Here is a 24,434-nt window from a genome sequence, read left to right as displayed (position 1 = left end):
GGCGTAAACAGAGAGGTGGCCAACCCTTGACTTGGCGGAGGAGGATGAAGGAGATCACGAAACGCTTGGGTGCTGTCGGTGCTACCCGCCTTCCAGGAGGGGGACCGCGTGATCCTCACTGTGCCTGGTTGAAGACGCTACAAGATATGGCTGCCAACCGATGTCAGTGGCGTTCTTGTTGCCAGTTTTTATCCAGATTGCCTGAGTGAATGTCTGGAAGTGTAGGCACCTCGGAATGATTGTGTTAAGCTAGCACTAAGTCCCTCCCCCGTCCACCTTTATTCTTTTCTTTGCTATAAGGCTTTCAAATAAGTCATGGTTGTACGGCAGTGAAGCATCGGTGTTCGACACTGATGTCATGCTGTCGATGATGACTTGTCAGCCATAAACCGTGAACCATAGGGGCATTGGTTCCAGCTGCTAGTTTCGACCACTTGAAGATGAGAGAGTGCGGGAGATACGGCCAAGGCTTGGGGGTGATAGCATGTTCAGTTAGTTCGAGAACTTCGTAGCATTGTGGACGATACCTTTTATGCAGCCGCGTCATTGACTGCGTCTGGGCCATTTCTGTTAGTGCTATTGACCATTGGTGAGTTGAGTTACGGGGAGCCGGCAATCATCGATCCGACTAAGTTTACCGGTTAGTGCTTTCGCACTTCGTTACCAGTTTATACACTGTCCACCTCTCGGTGGCTTCCACTCAGCACAGAGATGGGCGAAAAGAGCGTTGCGAAGCAGACGGTCTTCTGTCCTGCGGAGTGTATGTTCTAACCAGCGTAACCCATGAAATGTGAGTAATTCAATCATCGCGGTGGAGTTATTTCTTCTTATGACTATCCGGCGCATTTTAGACCAATGCTTCGGAGACACCAGTGGTCAAACAATGACGTCTTCCGTATGATCTCTGCTCGTATAGGACACGTTGTTGATCCATAACCCAGTACGGATCGCACTGCCGCAGTGTAAACTCTGACCTTGACAGACAAAGTCACGTCACATCGACGCAATAGGTGTCGGAGGTTGGCTAGGGACCTGAATTCACAATTTACCACCCGAATCTCACTATCGGGAACAGGCACTATGCGCTTCTTCTTAAGGATTTTAAATGAGACCACCATTATCAGTTTTCACTAACTTCCTTTGAGCTGCTTAATTTGTCATCCTCAGATTAAGTGTCTTTTACAAAACTGAATTGCATATTTCAAGTTTGGCAAATTAGGTAATTACCACATTTCTAGTCACACGTAACCAAAAAAAGAGGGTGCGTTTTCAGTCCCTAATCATGTGTGCCAGCGAAATATAGTCGGTTTCACATTTGGATTATCGGAATAATCCATGTGTAATTTGTCTTGAAGACCGACTCCACTCAGCAACCGGTCTGAAAGTGGAGTTCTTAGTCAAGGCCGGAAATGATCGAATATGGCATGCTTCCACAGAGCAGATTCAACTCACGGGCCGTCACGAGGCTTGCACGCGACAGAGTAATCCATTCTGAACGCGATCTCATGGAGCGCGAACTAAGGCGCGCACGATCTAGGCAGGTGTTTCCAAGAGACATGGGAAAAGTCTCGCAGCTTCGTTACATTTTGACGTTCATTTGACCCCTTAACAGCTTTACATATGTTGGACAGTTTTTCGTGACGTTTCTTCAACTAAAGAAAATGTTTTTTCCCACACCTTCAAGGATCAGAGACATCCGATCCCTTTTGAACAGCGGACGTTTGGCTGGATTTCGGCTTCACAATTGAGATTTCATCGAGCGATCGAAGTCACAATACTCTGAATCGTTCAGTCCAAGGCGCATCTCATGACCTTCCGTATTACACACTAGCTATGAGAACATCCATTTTTAAGGAAAGTTCCAATATGAGGCCGACGAGGTAGTGTCATAAAGTGCACTGATCAAGCTAAACTCAGCTTCTGATAATATTGGTTTACCATTACCAGTCACGTAACTTTTCATGCCAACGATCGCCTTTCCGATTTCTTATGGGTAGAAGTAGGCTGGAAGTGATAAAAAAACATTTTTTAACGGATGACGAGCACTTGGCCTATCAATCCAATGGAACATTTCGCAAGGCCGAGACAAACTTGACCTTTTGGGAGAGGAGCAACCATAGTACGAACTAAACAGGAACTGACACAAATGAAATTGTTTCACATTATTGTTGTTAGTCCCGCGACCTTCCACATCTTTTGTGAATCTGTCTTTCGTACCAGATATTGGTGAACGTATTTGATACGAACAGTACCTAAGCAGCGATCCCTATGGAGGAAAAATGAGTCCAAGGGTATTAAACTTTTTATCATTGTGGAAACTACAGGAGTGCTCTTCAAACACTGTTTCTTCCACAGAATTCGCAAAGTCCCTTGGAGTGTCTTCATTAGGAGGTGGGTCCCAAGAGAGCAGCACCACTATCAGAACACTGTGCAACAATAAAATTGATTCCAAATGCGGACTAGTCGTGAGTAGGCGGAATTGGATAAATAATTTACACCAGTGGTGTCATTGGTGTAGCAAAGACCGCCATCCGGACACTAAAGCATCAAAACGAAGATACTGAATCTTGCCTTATCAAGACAAAATAGCCTCTACCAGACAAAAACACAGTACTGCTGAAGTTGATATCACTGAACTTCCGTAAGGATGGACTGATTGGCAGCCAAATCCTTTTAGGCACGTCAGTGATAAAAGTATGAGGAACAGAAAATCAAATTGCAGGCAAGAAACCAAACACTGTCTACCATAGCCAAAATAGGCAGTACCACAGAGGATTCCAACGATTCCAGAATCTGCCCAACAGAAGGAAGTACTGGTGCTTTTTCACTGTTGCTGCATTCATGTGCCGGGATAATTGCATACCCAGCGAGAATGAAGTTAAAAGTTACCTTCTATGGCGTCTAACGCATCTGTTTTTCGGTTAATAACAAATGTCAGTGGAGATTTCGTCCTGCGAATGAATCTGAGAAGCAGCGTGAAGCTGTTTCATTCTTACTGAGAACCATCAGCAGTACGCATCTCATGAATCACCAGGGCGATTCGAAATCGCTGAAGACTAAATTATTGAGCCACGAGCGGCGGGATTAACTCGCACTTAGTGTCAATTACGTGACTCAAATATTTGTTTCCGTATTCCTCAGACTAATTCATCACCCTTCCGATGACTGCCCAAATTTGAAGACTGAACTATTCCATTTTATTCAAAGTCGACTCTACATTAACTGTTTTCATGCCTCGGTTTATTTACATTCATTTCTGGGTTTGTTGCTGAACATTTGGTCACAACATTTACCCTGTTTAATTTATTTGATAACACATTGCCCTTTCTGTGCTATCCTGTATTGCTAACTAGCCAAGGTTCAGTCTAGACGTAAGCTTTCCCTTAATTCTGCTCAACACTCGCCGTTAATTTCTTATAGAACCACGATCTACCTATCCATACTGTCTACCGACGTCTAATCCAATATATTGTTTGCTGCCCACTTGCGACTACTGAACAAACGCAGGCGAAGTTCGTAGAATTCGGTTTCGCCATAATTATTACTGACCGTCCGTCGTTGAACTGGACTACACGTTACCTGTCAGATAGGACACATAAATCGTGCGTTTAGACTTATTAACCAATTCCTTGCCCTGAGATTACGGCCTTAGCACAGGATCGTACAAATGGAATATAGCGTCACTCATCCTTCAGCCACGGAATCCACATTGTGTGTGACTGGCTCCTCGAGTGACGACATCCTGGATGGAAGATTCACTTGTATTAATTATTATCCTTTCTGAGCTACTCACCGTTTGTTGATGGTATGGGATCGGGTGGGCTGAAAATAGTCAACGAATGTTTTGTGCATCCATTAATCCGGAGCACGACAAAGCAGTTGATAGACGTCAATCTCTTGAAAATAAGGAAATTCACAGGCATAAATTAGAAAACTAGTGAAAACAGGCCTAAACTTCAAAAAGTAATGTAACAGAGTAACAGAATGATTGCAATATTGCTTTGGAGTGACGCATTCGCCACAAATACTCGTCCAACCGAGTCTCGAACTCTTCCACTTTCGTGCCATTCAAGCTTTCAAAGTGTCTCTTCCAATGAGACCAGTGGCCAATAACCGTTTGAATATGAACAGCACCTTGCTCGGATTCACGCGCCCCTCTAGTTCGATCAGTTACATAGTGTAAATAGCCCTCGGGAAGTTGGCTGAGTGGACTATATCCTTCCCAATCATCTGTAATAACAGCTGTACCAGGCTAGATGGGCAGAATATTGATCAGTTTGAAGGGACTGCTTACCTTAACGTATTCTCTTATGACTGGGACCAAACTGAAAGCATCACGGTTATTATGCGGACAACGGGCAAGGAAGGTGCGTTCCGTGCCACGCTCCACACCACCAATAAGCCAAATTTCCTTCACCGTCGGTCCGACTAGTGGATCTTCCAGCCAACAAGTAAACATGCATTCGTCAACTTCAACCACTCGATAGTAGTTGGAAGCATCACCGTCCTGCTGTACTCCTCCAATACGCTCCTTCAATTCGGAATTGGTCTGAAAAAGGAACGATCCAATCAAACTAATGAGGTAACGCGAGGGCTTACCTCACGGCAAACTTCACGAATGCAGTAAAGCCAATCATTGGTATCCTGTATCGAGGTGTCCGTATCGCAGGGTATGAGATTGGACGGATGTCCTACACTCCAGAGATATAAAATTTGTGTAGCAGTTCGAATACTCATATCACAATGGGTGAAAATGCTACGATGGCGAATGGACCGTTTGTTCTGACAACTATCACATCGCCATGTCCATCCATCCGGTGAACCCGTATCCCGGACAAGGTAGAGTTGGTCGACACAACCACCCTTATTACACTGCAGCCGATTAGCGATAAGCCGACGTCGAGCCAACCAACACAACAGTCGAACATCATCCTTCATCAAATGGAAGAAATCCATCAGACGCAGACCTGGTTCGTTGAGCCAGTCATCTCTACGGGAGAAGACTTGGGTGCAGATTGCATGAGCTCTAGTTCGATTACCGGTTTCTAGAGTAGATGATCTATTCGGAAGAAAAGTAGCAATCGGACAAAAACGCAAGGACCTACCCTCTTATAGCTTCCGGGGGGATTTCAACCAACCCATGTATGAGTCGGTCATACATTCGAGCACATGCTTCACGATGGCGGAGCGTTCTAAATAAAGAACGTTAATGCAATGTTCTGGAAATTAATCGAAACGCACTTCTCGGACACCTTGCGTCTCGTTTTGCCAGTGAGTGATTGCATGTTAACAATGCTATGGTTCACAATTATTAAGTTGCTTATTGCAAGAAAATAGAGATCTACTTAAAATCCTCGTCAACCATGACAATCACCTGGTTCTCTGCAGCTGAATGCTGTAAGCGTTCTTCTTTTGTATTGTCTGAACTTGGCTCTTGACCAGGTTCACTAGAGCAATATAAGGATAGAAGAATGGTACTTAGTCGTACATCCATGGTGAGATACGAGCCTGGAAGAGACAGCACTACTGAAGGAAGTTACTGACCGATACAGAACAAAACATTTCACTGTAAAACCGAGTCCAAAGCAGCCTAAATATGATGTTTTATTGATTAACTAATTGACAGTTGATGATGTATCATCGAAGTCCAAATCCACCAGTAATAATGAGATAATCGGTAGAAGACATGACAAACATTGTGGCAGTCCGACAGCTTGTTGTTGAGTAAGTTTTCAGTTTCTAAACTACCTTGCTAAATTTCGGTTGATGACCGGGTGAGTATACGAACAAATACAATATAGAATCTGATGGACAGAATTGGACCACTGCGAGCCTACGATCGCTGCGCTAAAATGCCATCGCTCGAACAAAAGGATCACGTTCATTTTTGTTCCTTGACTAGATCTAACAATCTATGAGATGGGAATGCGAAAAATTGAACGTGCTGTGTGAAACCGTTGAGAAAATCAAGGATCTGCGTGCAGACGCATTGCTGTATGCTGCTTATAAATTTTTGAAGTGGGACTTGACCATGCGGACCAACATCCAACTGAAATCGACTGGGTGCACAAATCTGACGTCAGAATGCTGTATGAAAGTAATTAGATCCTACCAATGACAGCGAACCTATAAGGCCAAGGCCAGTGTAGAAATTTTTTACTGTTAGCATAGCACTAATTGAATTTGTTAAATATATTGTGCAGAGCCTACCAATGGTTGTGCACCGGTAGCTATGCTCTGGAAAACCTTAATCGCTTTATCTCTACTGGTCAAGTTTCCCGGTCGTGCATTCAAAAGCAAGCACTCGGTTTCAAGTGGTCTGTATGTCGTGTAAGTGGCACTGATGGGCCGATGCGTACAGAGTAGTCACAAGCATCCAAATAGTGCAAGCAACTGTTGTGACAAATCGCGGAATCGAGTGATGTTTTCATATTAAAATACCAGTTACCGAACTGAGGAAGCGGGAATTAGGGATAAGAGAAACGCTTTGAATCAACGCAGAATGATATAACGATATGATCATACGATAAATATGCCCATCACGCATGGGATCTTAAGTAGACAGCAGTTCTCTGCGAGGATCGGTGACTACACGGATGAAACAGTCCGCCGGGATGCCAGCAAGCAAGTTGCCCGGATAAGTCAACGTCCAGTTAGACCTGCAATAAAATTTCATCGTCTGTGCGAACTGGTAAGTGAGCGCGCGGTCTTGGGAGTAGGCGCCGCTGATGCAACAGATCTCTCTGGTCTCAAAGTCTAATGAGCCTTCACGAGCGTGTAAGGCCTCGTGTGGGTGGGCTTTCCGACCATAACTTTAACTTAATCAGGCACACATATTTGTTCGTAAGTAAACAAAGAGGGGATGTAGTTTTTGACGAGCCATTTGCTGAGATAAAGGGAGGATCATGCAGGTTTTACGTGGGCGGGGAACAACATACAAGAACCAGCCAAACTGAAGACAAAATTTGACAATTTAAAGAGAATGATCTCACAAAACTGAGAAGGGGGAGAAGATGAAATAACTTACCGGACCGTAATGCCAACTTGTGTCGCTCGTTTCCTGCGCTGTACCCTGAAGGACTGTTATGAAGCCTCTGTCTCAGTACTTACTTTCGCGGGACCCGATTTCGAACTACGGAACATGGAAGTGTTGCTCCGGGCTCCTCGGGCCTAAAAAGCAGAGGCCGAAAGCAATCAAGTCACATGGATCATGCTCAACAATAGATGGCCAAACTCGAGAACGGGGACGCGATATTGCGCTCAACAACCTCGGTTCCAGTCATTGTTAGAAAGATTTAAAACAAAGGACGATCACAGGAAGTTCCCTTAGAGAAACTCAGGAGTTTTTCAATGCAAGAGATCATGTGGTAGACGAGAAAGTGAATGGGGAAGTTAACTACAGTGTTAGAGAAATGTGCCTGCTTTGCAAGCCTGTCTATCTGGTTTAATCGACAATACTGACTAGCACATCGAACATTCTCTCCATTACGGTCGAATGATAATGCCAGAAGGGAAACTAGTCCACAATGGACGCCAGCCAATTAGTATTCAAGCAATATTTGGATCCCACGAAAGATGTTCACCGGGACATCAGGTATGTTGATCCTGCGGCGCAGAAGTCCTCATGCAAACCAATAAACAATTTGTGAGATTTATGTACCGCATGCTGGTGTTGGTCGACCGGTCAACTTCTTCGTTATATCGTGTGTTACTGACTAATGCCACAGCGTTTTTCGCTGGTGCAGATAAGTTTGGGTCTCCTTGTTCAACCAGTGTACGCCACCCACCCAAGTGACAGAACGATGGTGCACGTGGATTCGCAACCTCACAAACAACGGTTTCCAATAATCGGAATCAGAGGATGGCGTAGGCACGTATGAGCACGCAGAAAAAATTTGCCACCCCCAACTAGATACTAATCGTCCCACGCATCTGAGATATGCGAATGCGCACTGCGTTTAGCAAAGTGGTGTTAGTGATGGACAGAACCAAACCAGATTTTACGGTGTGCGACTACCGTCGGCTAACTTGGCACGACCATCGAACATTACATGCAGCTTTCGGACATAAAACCCACAGGTATTGCCAAAAACGCCTGCCTCATTCAAGTCGGGAAGAACTCATACGATCCGATATCCTTAGTCAGCGTTCCTGTAGGTTTAGCACCTCCCACACTCATCGTTCCTAGGGATTTACGAATCAGCCTAACAAGCGATTCGTGTTGGCTGCATCCATGGTTGAAACAGTGAATAGCTAGCTTCACGGACGTCTTCGCAAGACGGTTAGTACACGGTTGAGGGTGCCCGATATTTTCGCATGTTCACATGTGCCCACATCGTCCCCTGATTCTGATCACTGACAACTATCGTTTATGAGGTTGAAAACCCATGTGCACCATGTATCATTCAGGAAGGTCGAGTATATTGGTTGGACAACAAAACACACACGAGAAAACAGCATCGGATCAGTCGGTTAGGAACACAACATAGAGGAGATGACAACTGGATAGGGACCAACCCATCCTGTCAGCTAAGAGGGGCGTAGTGGAAAGGTAGCAGTGTAACGAAACGAGACCAGAATGGTACAGAATTACCCAGTAGTTTTTAGATGAAGGTATAAAAGGGTGCCGTCGAAAGAGTCAACACATGTAATCTGAGGACAAGAAGTGCACAGCATTTCTTAGAGCGCACTATGAAGGTAAGGAGGAAGACGATAAACTTCTTTTGTGCTGATTTGACTACGGAGCAGTTCGCGGATTCTAAAAAGATCCTGTAGAACAGACCTACGCTGGAAACTGCGCCGTTGCTCCATAGTTATTAGGAATAATTGAGAAGGTTAAAAGTTATGGGCTCCTCGACAAGAGTTGACGGCTATGGGCTGTGGATGACGAGTGTTCGAATTGAACCTATACAGGACATAGTGCCACTAAGTCCAAACAGTGTCGACTGGCACTTCCAGTGACGACTTATCAGTGAAGAGAGTTGGTTGGATGACTTCCGTTCCGAGGTAGTTATTGAGATTTTGAAGTTGCGATCCGGAATCGGAGCGGGTCCACGCTGAAAAGGCCAGAAGCACTGAACAAGTGTCTCACGCTGGGAAACATCCACAGTGTGGATGAGCCGTAGGTGAGATGAAGAGGTTAGCACGTCCACCAGACGACAGCTATTAGAATCCAGAATTTGTCTTCTGCCAGTCCTAATAAATTTATAGATACTGAGCTCGAGATAGCTCGGTGGTTAAGGTTCGAAGTTACTGACCGGAAGATTCAAGGTCCGAATGCGAGATCAGCATTTCGGCTGCACTTGTCAAGGCTTGGGTAACCTAACAGTATCTCAGCCCTCGTGCATGCTCCAGGTAAAATGGCAGCTAGGCGCTGAAAGGGTAATAAAGCTGGACGAACGATAAATGCCTGTTAATATTGGAACATGTGGCTATATTATGTGAGTTCCCGCACATAAGCGGCGTCACGTTTCGGAGGGCGGTATCAGATGAATGAACATACCAAACAAACGAATACAATGGGGTATGTATTCACGCAGTATTCATGCAGTGTAACAAGATGTCCGAACTGCTCTAGGAGCGCGACTGTTAGTTACAACGCCACAGAAGGGAATGAATACCGACCTGAGAGAAACCGCCTGAAATAGCTCGCCGACCGTTTGCAGTCGTTTTCAGTTCGACTAAGTTGTTATTCTAGGAATCTCTCAGTTTCCATTTATTTTCACCTATTTGCAAGTCACTTAACGAGCTGCATAACGGTCTTCTATTTTTTTTACTGTCGTGATTTCATATTGAACACTGAGGGATGTTTGGCCAATCCATAGCCTTTTCAGCAAATTTGTGTTTTTCCCACCCTTTGAGTTTCAGACGCCGTAACAAAGTCTTCTAAACTGGATGCCAAAAAGATGCCCCTTTTCCTACTCACTCAATGGATTGAAATTGGTTCTCAGGCAGTGAAATCGGTCAGTGATGAGGAGAACTAAACGAAAACTAGTTTTAATGGGAGTCAGAGGGAACGGTATATTCAGGCGCCTTTGGTGTGTGGACAATGACAACCAACATGTTCCATTGTTGACATCACACAAGTGACTCATACATGGTACTAACGGTCTTCAAAATGTTAATCCATTTGGTAGGCTCGTTGTCCAGCACACATCAAGTTCACTGCTTCAATGTGAACTGAGGTAATTATGACCATGGTATTCATCGGTCAGTCGCACTGAGTTGCATTCACATTTTTCAAGTTAATGAGATCTCTTCTAAACGATATCGGGTGACCGGTGAATGAGACAATCTTGAACAAGAACTCAGGTGTACAGTCTCCTCCCGAGTACTTCTTCGTATTCATGATATGTTTATACTTGTACTCTTACGTTACCCCATACCAATCGATTTGGTTGAACCAGTCCTAAACGATGATTTCGCGACGGGTTCGAAGCACTTTTCAAATGATCGAGCGATTAATAGTATCGGACGGTATTCAGCAATCATCCGTTCGGACGCCGCTACTTGAGATGAATTTATTCCTGGATTTTTGCAGATTCGTATCAAGTCGTCTTCATAATTTCATCCAGAAATCGTGAAAAGTTATCTTAATATGAAAATATCAATGTGGTGCGACATGAATGGTCACATGGCGTTGGAGTGCTCGACTGTTCGACAATCGAGAAGTAAAATCACTTCCACACAACCGATTTAATTTGGCAGTTTATCGGGTTCACCAAAAACCTCGTCCTCTATGTACAACGTACCTCTCAGTCGGAAAGACTGTAAGATCCCCGACGCTCGTCCGTCCATCATTGAGCAACGAAGTTTCTGAATTGCACGGCACCGGGATTTGTCTACAAAACACAGGAAGATACGAAGCTGGACGGAGCAGATAAGAAGAAAATGAGGAAGAGCGATTGGTGGTTGTGGCAGCTACAACAGCCTTTGGAGTGAAAGGCTAGCTGATTAGACGTAATCCAGCTTTGTCATGGACCGGTATTGTAAAGCTTAAAACCGTCAGTGGAAGAATAAATAGCCATTAAGCACGAATTGGTTCATCCCTAAAAATAGAGTCGGTGAGACGTCAGTAACTGAAGCTACCAAAGGGGTTGTTACGTCCATGTACAGAAAAGACTACCCATTCGATCGTTGGTTTGTCCTCTGGCTTGGACAACTGGATGGCAAACGTTTCATCACCAATCGAGGTGAAAACGTCAACGCGTTAGTGTGCTACGAATAGTAGCGTGGGGTCAGTGGAAATACACTGAGTATTTGCGTGCATATGTTTATAAACGTACTGGTAGCCGGCTCTGATCTTTGATTATGGTTGACTTTCTGCGCGTGCAGTGACATTGGGTGACGCGTTGGTGATGAAACGTTTGCAACTTGATTGCCTAACCAGCCATGCAAAATCCTTTCTAGCAGTGGATCCCCTAGATTCCCAGACTCGAAAAACAGTAAATTCATTTGGAATGGTTCTTTGGATAGTGTCTCAAAAATGCAGTTCATATTCTCCTGGAAACCGGGGTATGATTAAAGAACAAACAAACTCATCGCACTTGGAGAAAATGCACGAGCCACTTTTCACGCCTTGATCGAAACTCCTTCCAAACCCTCCTTTAACGTTTCTCACAGCTCCACGTATCTGTTTCACGTACTATCTTTGGTGTTTTTTTAGGAAATTAGTTTAGGAAAGGTCGACGGCCTTAATTAGAAGTAAACCGAGGCAGTGTGAACACCGAATGTGACTGTCACCTGAAGGCGACGTCAAGCCATTCATTTTACACTGAATCAGTACAAGTCTAAGGGTAAATTAATACAGTTAACGGGTACCGGCTAACGTAACAGCTTAGGTTTTGCAAAGAAAAATGGATAATCGGAAGGACGGAGTACCTGTGACAGGATGTGATACAGCTACCGGGTACAAGATAAAATAATGATTCTGTCTGAGTAGCCGTATCATGTTACCCAAGACCGTCGTAAGAAAACTTGTGTTGAACAGTCTGTCTTTCACAAAAAAGTGTTCATGCCGTGAACGTCAATCTATAGCCAAAAAGCTTAAAATCTCACCCTGAGGTTGCAGTCTTCACCCACTCCGTTAACCGGAGATGTGATGAAGATGCTAATGAAATGCATGGTAGTTATGTTTGATGGCCAAGTGGAGTTGGTCAGGTCCCCATGAGGGCCAACGAAAACTGGTGCATGGTGATGAAAGCACGTGACCCAACGGTAATTCGCACAAAGTTTGCGATATCATGATGCGTTAAACTAACATGGATAAGAGGTTATTGGTTGCTATAAGCATCCATTTGCACAGAATTAGGTGACTTTGTACCTTGCTGATCGAGGAGTAACCAGAGGACAACAGAAAACTGAGAACTAGACTAGACTAGACTCACTTTTCCCTGAGAACCAGAGGTGGAATTTTCCGCTTACGGAGAGGTAACTTGTCCGTATATGAAGCGCCTGCGCCGGAGCTTTCGGAAACACCAGGAGGACTAGAACTGAGTAATCGAGGTACAAATGAGTGAGCCTAAATCAACACAGATAAAAAGTGCCCGCGTTCATGATATTGTTTCGCTCACTAGAACATCACGAGACTGTCGTCGGAAGGGACGACCACAATTCGCACTACTGAGCCAACATTCTGCTCGCCGCTGTTTAGTGTGCGGACATTGACACTGTATTGTGGCGGTCAGTGACAGACTTGTGCACTTGTTGACGTGGACAATTGAGGTTTTCTGTATAAATTTGCTTACCCTTGTGAAAATAGTGCCGTGGAATTTTGAACCGTATTTTTCCTTTTGATATTCGGGATTGTCGAACCTATGCGTCACTCAAAGTTCTGTATGGGGAACCTCATCACAGCAATTGTTAGCCACTGCATCGATGACGCATAAGCACGACATGTATCAAAAATTACGGAGTTCGAGATAGCTCGGTGATTAAGGCGTGAACTTACTGACCGGAAGATCCGTAGTTCGAACCTAACCCTGACATCTCAACTTCTCCTGCCTAGACTTGGGTATTTCTATTGCTTTCTTCGGGTGGTATAGAAACTAGACACCAGAAGGGTGTTCCAGTTGAAAGATTACTATCACTATTTTACCACACATTGCGAACCGCGAAAGCATAATTAGCAAAGGTTGTGGGACACTCCCTTTAAGTATCGCCATCTGTGGAAGACGAGCCCCCCCCCCCCCGTAGAAAAAACGCACTCTGTGACTAGCAATCGATAGGTAACAATTAGGAAAAGAAAGGTCGAGCACTAGGAGGCTTTAACTAATAAGATACCCCACTCGAGGGTCGGAATGACAAATGATTGATTGGATGTATTTCGTAAAAATATGTAGAAGATCTAAATGGTCAAACGGATAGAATACAAACACATGGAGATGAGAGTTATACAACTGTATAAAAATGTTGTACTGGTATGAGTGTAGAACCGAAATTACAGGTCAACGGTTGAACGGAGAGTGAAGCAAGCTAGCGATGGAGTTGTGGTAAAACCTATCGAAACATGCAGTACAAGAGTGAGCTTTTCACTTTTGGTGATCCGAAGCATTGTCCGCCTCTTATTAGTGTAGATTCATCCATCCATCCGATCACAATTCCCGCCTCCCGTTGGTTCCATTCGCAGAGTTCAGAAACATAAAAGCGATTCGTTTCACCTGATTTAGGTTCACTCATCTCAAATGTAGCTCGATTCGTTCCAGAATGAACCACGGTGCAGAGAACCTCAGTGATCTTCATTTCACAAGACCCACGCTTAATTTTGGAGAGATATTTGGAGCGTATGTAAGCTTCAGTAGGATCAAGTTGTCGTGAGGGCAAAGCACTAACACGCACGTGGTATGTCCCTCCTTCTCGTTGGTCCAAACATCTATAAGCCACGCAGTGAACATTGTGCCAATGTATTTTGTCGGTCCGAATATTGTTCCAAGCGGTTTCAAAACATTCGAAAAATTAACTAGCAGTTCTTTCTGGTTAACGAACGAATCGGTAGCTCACTCAAAAATTCCGTCAAGAGTGTTGCTGCTCCCGTTTTTCGAGCTCTCCGAATGGTGGCTAGCCTGTAATGGGTTACTTGTTTTAAAAAAACAACAGGGGACGACGCCTGACATAGATAACGCGTGAATTCCCGAGCTCTCTTCGTTTGGCTTTAATGCCGGAACGTGACACGAACTTTTTTCCTACCCAACGGCAGCACGAGTGACTTTGCTTGCACGCCTGGTCCGAAACTGGAGCTAAGATACAAGCACCACAGCCAACAGAGAAAAAAATCAGCACTTATTCTGAATTAGGCACCACAGCGAAAGACTGGGTTCCCAAGACTGTGCAGTGAAGTGCTGACAGCTCGAAGTTACGTCATGCAGTCTGAGCAGAACTGTAAAAGACAGGAAGTTTGTTTATGACTGTTTGGAAATAAAGGTAATGCGCAACGAATATCAAACAAGTATTTTTGTCAGCTTGCTCTTTAGTGGGAACCAACTGATTCAGTTTCAGTGCCCGATGACTTGGTGTTGTAGTTGTGTTCGCGTGAGTTTGGTTAGAGTTAATTCTATAGCCAATAAACACCAACTCCAGCGTTGTGGACAAATGGAATATGTAACTCTTTGTCAGTAATCAGCAACCGCTTAGTTCCGCAGACCAGTGGCATCTGACCGTAAAAGCATTTAATTTGAATTGGATGGATTTTCGTCTCTTACCGAGTAATCCCAAAAATAGCCGAGTGTGATAAATAGCAATTCTACAAACTCACGCAGAGATGCTAACTACCCCACCATTAGACTACCGGTCCGTTTGATGACTCCATGAGGACTTTCCCGATGATTGCAGTATGGTGGTGTCCCCAGGACGCAGCGAGGAACCAGGTCTGAATATAAAAATGCGTGTGTGGGGCAATAGTATTGGCGACGTGCATGAAGAATGCTCAACCACGTTACCAAGCCGAATTAGGAATTCCAGGAAATGAGTTAAAGATGCAGCAACCCTTTAGTGAGCTCGTCCAAAAAAGACCATCAGTGTGGCACCCTGAGACGTATCTTTCTGAGAGACGACGCTTTAATTCCCGACAAATCCCGAAAGGTACCACGCAAACAAGAACCACCTAAAATACCCCTAGAATACTTATGCCCCCAAATAGGTGCGAACCGGACTTAGTGATCAAATTAAGAAGCGGTCTTGAGAGAAACACAAAACAAACATATATATGAACCGTACATAGACCGGAGATACTGTAGCAAATGCCCGAAATACCTACAATTAGGGAAGCTGTGATCTGTCGAATATCTAGATAAAGAGGATATGTGGAGCGAGGTGTGGAATGTGGAGTAAAAAAACCTCGAAAGATATGAGGGTTTCAGTGGCCTTAAAGCCCCGATGGGCTATTATTTCTTCCCAATCTCTGATTCAGCACGAGCACGGTGAAAAGGAACCACGGATAGGAGTATCTGAAAGTTCGAGCAGAATTCATCTGCAAAACAGTCCAAGTCCTCGACTCGTACACCCTAATCTCCTCAGTCAAGCGCAGTGTTGTTAAAGTTTATATTGATCCCAAGATTCGACGACTAACTCAATGGCCTAAAGAACACTATCGGGATTCTTTTCGACCAGACAGTAAAATACTGATAATGTGATCGTCTTCCACGAATTAAGAACTGGTTACACAATTCAGACACGAAGCCTGAGGCTGTTTACTGTGTTCCAAGGTCACAAGTTTACTTGCCAAGGTTGGGGTTGTGGCCATCAAACTCCGTCAGCCTACACTTTGTTTACAAAGGAACCATGTTTATGCAGTTACACTCCTCTCGCCTAGACCACTGTTCCCTTCTAACAGGTTAACAAAGACTAGCCTCAGAACCCTTCCATGCTTCCATTCATCCATTCAACAGGGACCCAAGACAGACGAACGTACAGTGCCACATGGGTTTTTGACATCACAGTAGTCATACTCAGAGGATGGTGTGAGTACACGCTGGGCATGTTTCAGCAGGTAGAAGCCTGTCAACGCTAACCAGGTGCCACTCGCCTCACGTATCTCACGCATGTAAACGTATACTGCGTCGGGAGAAGAAGGATTCGCGTAGTGTGTGGGTTCAATGGTTTCGGTTGGACGAAGGTTGCCCAGATTGTGGTGCAAGTGGCCGATTCGACAAGCAAGTCAAACGACAGTTCTTCATACTTCACCTGTGAAATCAGCAGGCGTAATTTAAGACCGCATTCATTTGCGGCAAACCTACCGCTCTGGAATGTACGGTAAGCTTTTTAAACCGCACACATGGCTGTCGCGACTGACTGACTGACTAAACCGTCAGCTATTCCACTGTCTTGTTTGCTACCGACTGACACTACACTGTGTTCAAGCGCCTGTGGGTCAGTGTTTCCTAGTTCAACTGGTATATACAACCCATGTAAACGATATGCGAAAAAAATCTGCTAATCCTAACCAGGTGTCAATCGTCTCACGTGTCCAGTGAATACATCTATGCATTACGCCTAACAAGGCCGGATGTGTGTTGGTGGTGTACGGAACTTGATCAGATTTTATGGTGCATGGCTACTGTCGATTGACCTGGCACGACCAGCAAAAGATAATTTCCCATCGGCAAGTTCTCTACGAACACCTCGGACTCACGTAAGCTAGGAAGGACGTGTCAATGTCATGTCTGCGTGTACGGGCGATATCCGGTGTCATGATGCCTTGTGTTGCAACGTGTTACAACGTGAAAGTGCCTTCGCAAAATTCAAAACGACGATTGGGATCATTAACCCCAAGTTCCTTCAGGCGCCCGAGCTTCAACTGCTGAGGAATCTGGCGCGCTGTGAAATAAGAGATTCAATAATCTTGCGCCAACCATCTTACATTTTTACTTCAGACTTTCCTAACAAACTCTTATTTTCGGATACTTCGAGAGTTCCTCGTACTTATTACTGTTCAAATGCTATGTAAACGCATTAGAGCAGGAAGTACCCACCCAATTGTGCACTGATGTTTTCTCGTTTGGTGACGGAAAGTTTTCAAACTAATTGCCAGATCAACGGCCACTTGATCAACAACCAACAAACGCACCCAAGCTAACGATAATTCTGTACACTGCCAACACAAAGATATCTCTCAACAGGTTAATCACGGATAAGGCGTATCCAGAGTGATCTTCGCTAAGGGGTATTACAGAGAAGAAATTGGGGTTCAGCTGATCACACACACAACAAATCGCCACTGACTGGAAACATCTGTTGTGGACAGGAAAGTAGTTTTTTAAAAGGGTCCTCCCTTGCAGAAATAGCCCGCTACAAGATAGCGCCGACAACTGGGGCGAACGCCGCTTTTGGATCTAAGAAGACAAGTTGCCGGTATTCTACACGCGTGCAGGTATTCTAGAACTTGTCAAAAGGTAATAACGTGGTCAATGCATTCGCAAGTGGGAGACGACCCTGCTTGATTTTCGAGACTCTTGGGGCAGTCCAATCAAAGAAGAAAGTGAATGTCAACAGGGGTGGCTTTGCTGGTTAGGTCTTTCAGCATCCACCAACCGTCCCTTGTCAGTTTCCACCCTGGTTACTACTGTACAACAACGGCTCTGTGAAACAAAGAGGCCCCTGGCATGCGAAGCACAGGAACCATTGTGTGAAAAATACGTGACTAGTTAGTCAAAGTTGCGCTCAAGTGTATCGCCCGAAGTGCATCAGTACTGCTGATTCGCTGTTCTCATCGGAGCTAGGGATGGGAGATAAAAACGATCAACTACTTCAAGCTTTCGCATCTTTCTGTTCGCATTGAGCAGTGGACGCAAATTAGCACTGTATCTGTTCCACAAGCGGCTGGAAAGCTGATGTGAACTCAGCGCTGTGGGTGAACCAAAGCTGCTCTAGCCTGACGAATTCGAACAGTTGTTTGTTACTTTAGTAGTCTCCTGGGAACTCCGTTGTCGTCTAAATGCATCAATACATCACCCATATCCACCAATTCCTTGGGAGATGTGTAGGTTCCATAACATTCACTCCTCAATTGACGATATATATACTTTGTAGCAGGGAAGCGCACACCCAACGATAAGGCTATTCTGGCTGGGTTTGTAATTCTGTGGCGTTCTCAACTCTCGTGAGTGAACGTCTCAGTGGGATTTCGTTGCTGTTGTTTTCCAAAACTATTCGGCACATCAAAATAAAAAGAACTTGAATTTCTTCATTTTCTGGGGTGGAGATAGCACATGTTTTGAAATGCTGCTGTATTCGGTGTACAAAATATTTGTACCTTTGCCATTAGACCGACAACATTCATATTGTTTGTGTTTAGTCTGCATGTCGGTCAGCTGTAGTATCCCTTTGGTGCCTAGCTGCCATGCCACCCTAAGAAAGCACGGGGCCTGAGATATTCCCAGGTTGCCCAGTCGAGATGCAAGATTGGGTTCGAACCACAAACCTTCCGATCAGTAAGTTCGCGCCTTAATCGCTGAGCTATCTTGAGCTCGTTTAGTTTGCTTTCAACCAATCATCTACCACTTCATAAATAGCATACATGCCGAGTCGTCAGTGTGGGGATGGCTAGACGTTCTGGGCGTTTGGAATTCTGGTAACTGGAAAAATCCGTTTTTCCAGAGTTAGTATCCAGGCATGTGCGGTGCTAACGACAGAAAGTCCAAAGCAACTGATCACTGTTTCACTGTTTAAATCCTTATGAAAAATAGTTGTCTCACTATGTGTTATCATTACGTCAAGCAATCACTCATCAACCTGTCTGATGTGCCAAGCAGCTAAAACAAATTCAGAAACTAAGCGAAGGAACAAGCCGCTAAGAAGCTTTGGCTGGGTCTGTAGGAGCACTCAGTTATTAACACTCAATGAACTTACCTGCCTCCATCTGAACAGAGCTTCGCTGGTACAACAGGTTTGCGTCTTGAGCCTTCACGAGAAGTATTGGTCGGCATAGGAGAATCAATGCTCGTGGAACTGTAGGCACAAGTGTATATTGGACATGGGGTAAAACTGAAGGGAACGTTGTTTGGTCAAATTCATCGCTGAACATAGAGGAGCTGGTTGTATTCAACTGAATCGTCCAGTGCAGTGACCAAATAAACAAGTAATTAAAGACAAGCCTCACACACTTTGGATGGAGAAGAGAAAATTACACCTTTTCTAATGCACACAGCTGACGGGCTAGCCATCCTAAAGGAATTATTCCACTACTGCACTAGTGGTTCAAAAACCTGTTTATTCAGTAAATTTGTCGGCCGCACTTGACGGCGCCATCATAACGTTGTGGATTCATGCCTGACAACCGGGTCACACCTAATCTTACATATTCTCTCTACCCAGAAAAATATATTTTTGTCATGTGTCTGCAGCGTGCAGCTGAAAAGGAACTTGCTTTTCAAGCCCTTAGAGTAGATACAATTTTGCGCCTGGTCTGATCGACCTACGTCTGAGGAGATGGTCACTAACATGTCCGTTTGACGCACCGTTGAGAAGAGAGTGGACTTTGTTCTATAGTGACGGATTGCATACTTTAGAAATCCACTGAAATACGCTACGGGATGCCCATGCGGTATTCGTGGTTCCCCTTTCAAGTTGGTCAGTGAATAGAGGGTCTCCAGTTGGGGCGTTGGAATAAACGTGGCAACCGCTCCTCGGTTAGGATACTGTGTGGTTGCCGATACTCTATCGACAGACGTTTGCTGTATTTCTGAGGCATGAAAATAAGATCCAAGTACAGTAATTGAGCTTACAGCACATTCGCTATCGACTGCGGACTCCCGCTGATTCTTCAGTCACCACAACTGGTTGTGCGGTATTGATACATCTCTCAACCCGCAACTTCAGGCCTCCATGCTTGATTGGATACTTACAAACAGTGGTCTCTATGCCGTACGCCTATCCATTTCTATAAGGTCGGCTCTCTGTTTATAGTTTCAGTTTAGGCACGAAACAAAGTAGCACTTATTACGTGAAAGAAACTTAATGGGGAAGTAACCACAATTTTATCTCCCAAGAAGAGTTAAAATACAACCTAATCCTAGTAGGCTTTGACGCACAAGTAGGGGGTCACCGTCTATAGGGGACACGATTTGCCTCGTGCCATCCCACAAGCAGACCATCACTAGCAGATTCACCTTAGATTTTTCGCAAAAGCTTAGGTTCAGGTCAACGTGTTTTTTTTTGCTCGCAAGTAAGTGAAAAAAAGAGAATTGTTGTACTTCTTTTCCCTGAATCCGCTGCTTTCTGCGTCTACCTCATAGATTCTATATACACCAGTAATTCCTTTTGACATATCGAACCAATTTCCGTGGGCCTTTTACTCGCACTTTCTGACCACTTACGTTACCACGTGTTGTGCGTACATGTATGTTGCTAATTCAAATTGATTCGCCGTCCTCTCCGAGTGTGCTGTTTCTACAGTGTTTTTGTAGCCTTGTACGGCTGTCTTCGGACTTGCGACAATTTAGACGGAAATCCCCATAACTTGAGGTTAGTATCCCCTTATATGCATATTCTTGTACAAACAGTACCACATTTTATTGATAAATCTTGGCTTGTGACATCACGCGCTACTCAATTGGGCTTTCCCGAATACGCCAAGTGTTCTACAACTGTAATCACATACGTAACCCGTTGAACTGAACTTGTATCGGTATTTCGGTGCCTTTCCTCGATGCCTATTAGGGACTGGTAACACAAAACTATGATATTCATAACATCCATTGTCCAAGTAAAATACGAGCTGTCAAACGGCTTAAACAAGATCTGAAGTGTGCATTTGGAGGAACATCGACAACGAGGCCAGAGCTAACAACTTCATCCTTCAAAACTTTAAACTTCGACAAACTAAAAACCACAGTATAATTTTTGGAGTACCTTCGAAAAGGGGAATTCAACGCCATGCTTTCTTGTCACGGCTACGGTGCACAGGAACAGCGGTACTCAAAAATGACTGACACTGAGGAAAATTATGGTGACCCACAAGAACCATCAAGACAGCCTAAATACACAATTGACGCTATCATTAGGAAAAAGTGACCCACGGGATAAGCGGCTTCGTTCCAGACCCATTCAAGGGAAGACTGGCGCCAAACGACTGACGAGCCACCCGAATACTAGTAAAAAATGTAAAAGATGAGTCAGTGTGAAGCAATGAGCTATGGATGGTGAAGCGCATTACGTGGAGAGACCTAAAAATCCGTAGTATAAATGAAGGCATAGGAATGAGGCTCCGAAAGGCCTTCTGCAAGTAGCCATCTCGGAAGCTAAAAATCTGGGTCTAAAATACGTTGATGGACGGAGGAAGTTCTATCACCTGACAATAAAATATTCGTTCAGTTGTGGCACCGTTTCGGTTTATAGTTGTCAAACAGCTAGAAGAGGATGCGCGGGCTGCGATACTTCTAGGTTACCCAAGCCTAAACACGAATAATCGGATAGTCATGATGGGGTTCGAGCCATGGGTGTTCTAATTGGTGAGTTCACGCAATCGCCACTGATTTATCGTTTAAACAGTACGGTTAGGACGACAGACAATATCATCGATCGAATGTCGTACGGGGTAAGTCAGACGACAATGTTCTGGTGGTAACTTTACCTCAGGCAATCTAAAAGTTAATATCAGAGGGTGTGATGAATCAAGATTCACAAAGGCTTTCGAGTTGACGCGTCGATTTAATCATCGACAGAAAGCTCAATTCACACAACCATCTTGACGACAGTCAGGTTTCTGAAAACTTCCAGAGGTTAATGTGTCGCCAGTAGTGTGTTAATGAGCAAGTCAGATATTTGCTTATTTAACTTTCGAACACTAGCTAGTTCAATATGGAAATCTCCATCTCGTAAAAGCGAACTTACTGTTTCCAATAAGAATACAGTGGTTAGGCCAGCTGAAGCCGCCGAATACCCATAGTTAGTCACCTGTGAGGAAAGCTAATAGTTCACAGGCGAAAGTCCAAGCTTCGGCTTAAGAAGCTAAAGGCATAACGTGTTTAGAGCGAATCCCGCCAGAAGTAAAAGAAATAATAATAGTACTTTTACCTAACCAAACATAGGTTAACAGGTTCGAGTATAACCGCGCAAGAGAACACCAGAATAACAGTCAAAATAAGTTTCTCATCAACTGACCTATCATCCAAACGGCCGACTGCAGAACGCTGAAGAATAATCGGTTTCCTCATCGGATCTGAAACTAGAGATGAGGACAGAATCGAAACCTAAAGTGAGGGAAAAAGCACAAAGTCAACAGTTATCAACGTTGTACTTAAACAGTGGCCGCCTTCTCCGAGGAAAGCCGTCCTTGTTGTATCTGTAGATATGGGAGTCCGGATCGCCTGAAGGACACACCTAATGATCTTCACATTTCTATCGCAGGGGACAATATGAATGAATCACAAGGCCGCCCCACAATACGACCACTCACAACTGTCCATACCCGACGGTCTGCGGCATGGTGTGCACAGACAATGAGCCAAGGTCGAACGGCGTCGATGGTCTGAAGACCAAACTGATCACCGTTCGAACACGTCTTTGGTTTCCAACCTTGACAGCAACGTCAACCCCGAGTTGGTTCAGAACGTTTTTTAAGCATCATTCAATTACATGTCTAGGGCACGTACCCAAACCACTGTCCCCATATGCAGGACCAGCTCTAATATCTAATAGTGGGTTATCGGAAATACGTCCAACTACTTTTATTTTAGACGGGATCCTCAGGAGGTAGGGTACCTTCAGTTTTCGCATATCAGCGCATTGCGACGGCCAGGCTTCGTATCGGGACGGATAGACGCTTGGAGATTAGGAATTGGGTCTTGATAAAAATCTCAGACTTGCGCCAAAAGGCGTTCACGAAAAGACAATCTTACCGACATGTGACGTTTTGTGTATCTCCACGACCCATTGAGTGGGGTTTCCACACTACACTCGCAGAGACTCTGGTCAGTGGTTAGAGGTCTGAGGAACACAGTTTCCCGCCTCTCCATGTTGGGGTTGGAACATGGATGGTGACTTGTTCTGTAAAAATTGAAATGCACTTGTATCTCCCGCCAAACACGCAGCCACGCTTTCTGGCCAAAGGCTTTGGTTGGGGACCCTATTTATCCTCCTGTCTAGGTCTGGGCACCCTGGCAATATCCCAGCCCAGAGACAACCCTGGCACTTACAATATTCTCATGCCACATCGGCTGTCGTGTGGTGCCAACAGTTAGGTCTCTTCCATGGCTGCATACTGCAGGGCGGATAAACGAAAACAGGCTACTATTGACACTTCCAAACCCACTAATAACTCTCTCCTTGTAGGCCCGTCAGTAAGGATTCAGTTCATCCTGAATAGTGTTTGCAAGTAATATCTGCGCGTCATCCGGTACTGACATCCTCAGGCATCTCGAAACCAAGCCAAGCCAAGCCTCAACGCCCAATCTATCTGGCCGTCTTCAATGTCCGCACAGTGAAGCGAACAGGACAACAAGCTGCTCTGGACTTACTTGGCATTGATGCATGTTGTGCATTAGAAAAAGGGATACTATCAAGGATCAGAATGGATCGACCATATTGAATGAGGAACTTTTCGACTTGGAACAACAGTTATCGTGACCTGGGAGCTTTATGACTGCACGTGCTTTATCAAGAGCGACGGAGCTCCCCGTCCAAATGGACTCCCAATCGCATTGTCCAAACATGTGGGTGAAGTCCCCACTCGGCGTTTGTCTGATCTGTTTACCTGCATTTGAGAAAAGAAGACTGTCCCAGACTGGGAAAAACCAGTGATAGTGCCCATTTTCGAAAAAGGGGCTCGCATTGAGTGTGGTAACTACAGGTGACTCAGTTTGACTCCGGTTGTAATGAGACTGTTGGCGTCACTTTTGCTTCGTTGCCTTATGATGGCTTATGAAACACTGACTCTGAGACAGTAAGCGGAATTCCGGCCTTGTAGGGGTTGTGTTGACCAAATGTTCACAATCCTTCACGTATTGGAACAAAGTCAAACATACAAACAACCCACAGTTTTAGTATTAATGGATATCCAAGGCATGTGCGACTCAGCTAACTGGTCTGTTCTCCTTGACATACCGGAAGTTTGTGAACATGTTTTTTTGTATTCTCAGACTTCCGGATGTGTGGGTGTTATATCCTCTGATGATGTATCAGACTCGTAAGTTCACCAGAATGGAGAAAACAAACACCTTCGAGGAAGTTGTGCGGCGGTGAAGCATCCCTCTTGAGCACTGATGTTAGGCTGTCGATGATGATGACGTTCTGGGGTACACTCTATTGTGGGCGAGGTTATTAGAGCGCGAATTTACAGATCGGAAGCCCCATGGTTCGAACTCGACATCTAACTTTCGACTTCCTTATCTAGGCTTGGGCAACCTAGCAGCAACCCAGCCCATGTGCTTTCTTCTGGTGGAATGGCAGTTGGGCACAAAAAAGGTGCTAAAGCTGAATGATTCTATACCCTGTTGTGCAAGCGT

General features: G+C 44.8%; 1 protein-coding gene across 1 annotated transcript; it reads right to left on the bottom strand.

The window, feature by feature from the left end:
• Window positions 1-1,987: 1,987 nt before the first annotated feature.
• Window positions 1,988-22,337, bottom strand: T265_10046 (hypothetical protein; the record flags this gene model as incomplete). The annotated part of the gene is made up of 13 exons (XM_009176300.1): window positions 1,988-2,004; window positions 3,794-3,896; window positions 3,956-4,252; window positions 4,295-4,549; window positions 4,600-5,059; window positions 5,106-5,192; window positions 5,346-5,447; window positions 7,111-7,170; window positions 10,752-10,841; window positions 12,387-12,520; window positions 12,573-12,813; window positions 18,841-18,939; window positions 22,093-22,337. The coding sequence occupies 13 exons, from the start codon at window positions 22,143-22,145 to the stop codon at window positions 1,988-1,990; spliced, it is 1,998 nt and encodes a 665-aa protein (XP_009174564.1).
• Between the last annotated feature and the right edge of the window lie 2,097 nt (window positions 22,338-24,434).

Source organism: Opisthorchis viverrini (genome assembly GCF_000715545.1).
Source record: "Opisthorchis viverrini unplaced genomic scaffold opera_v5_332, whole genome shotgun sequence".
Classification (NCBI taxonomy): Eukaryota; Metazoa; Platyhelminthes; class Trematoda; order Opisthorchiida; family Opisthorchiidae; genus Opisthorchis; species Opisthorchis viverrini.
The sequence above is the reverse complement of the archived record's forward strand: the minus strand, read 5'-3'. Positions and strand labels throughout refer to the sequence as shown.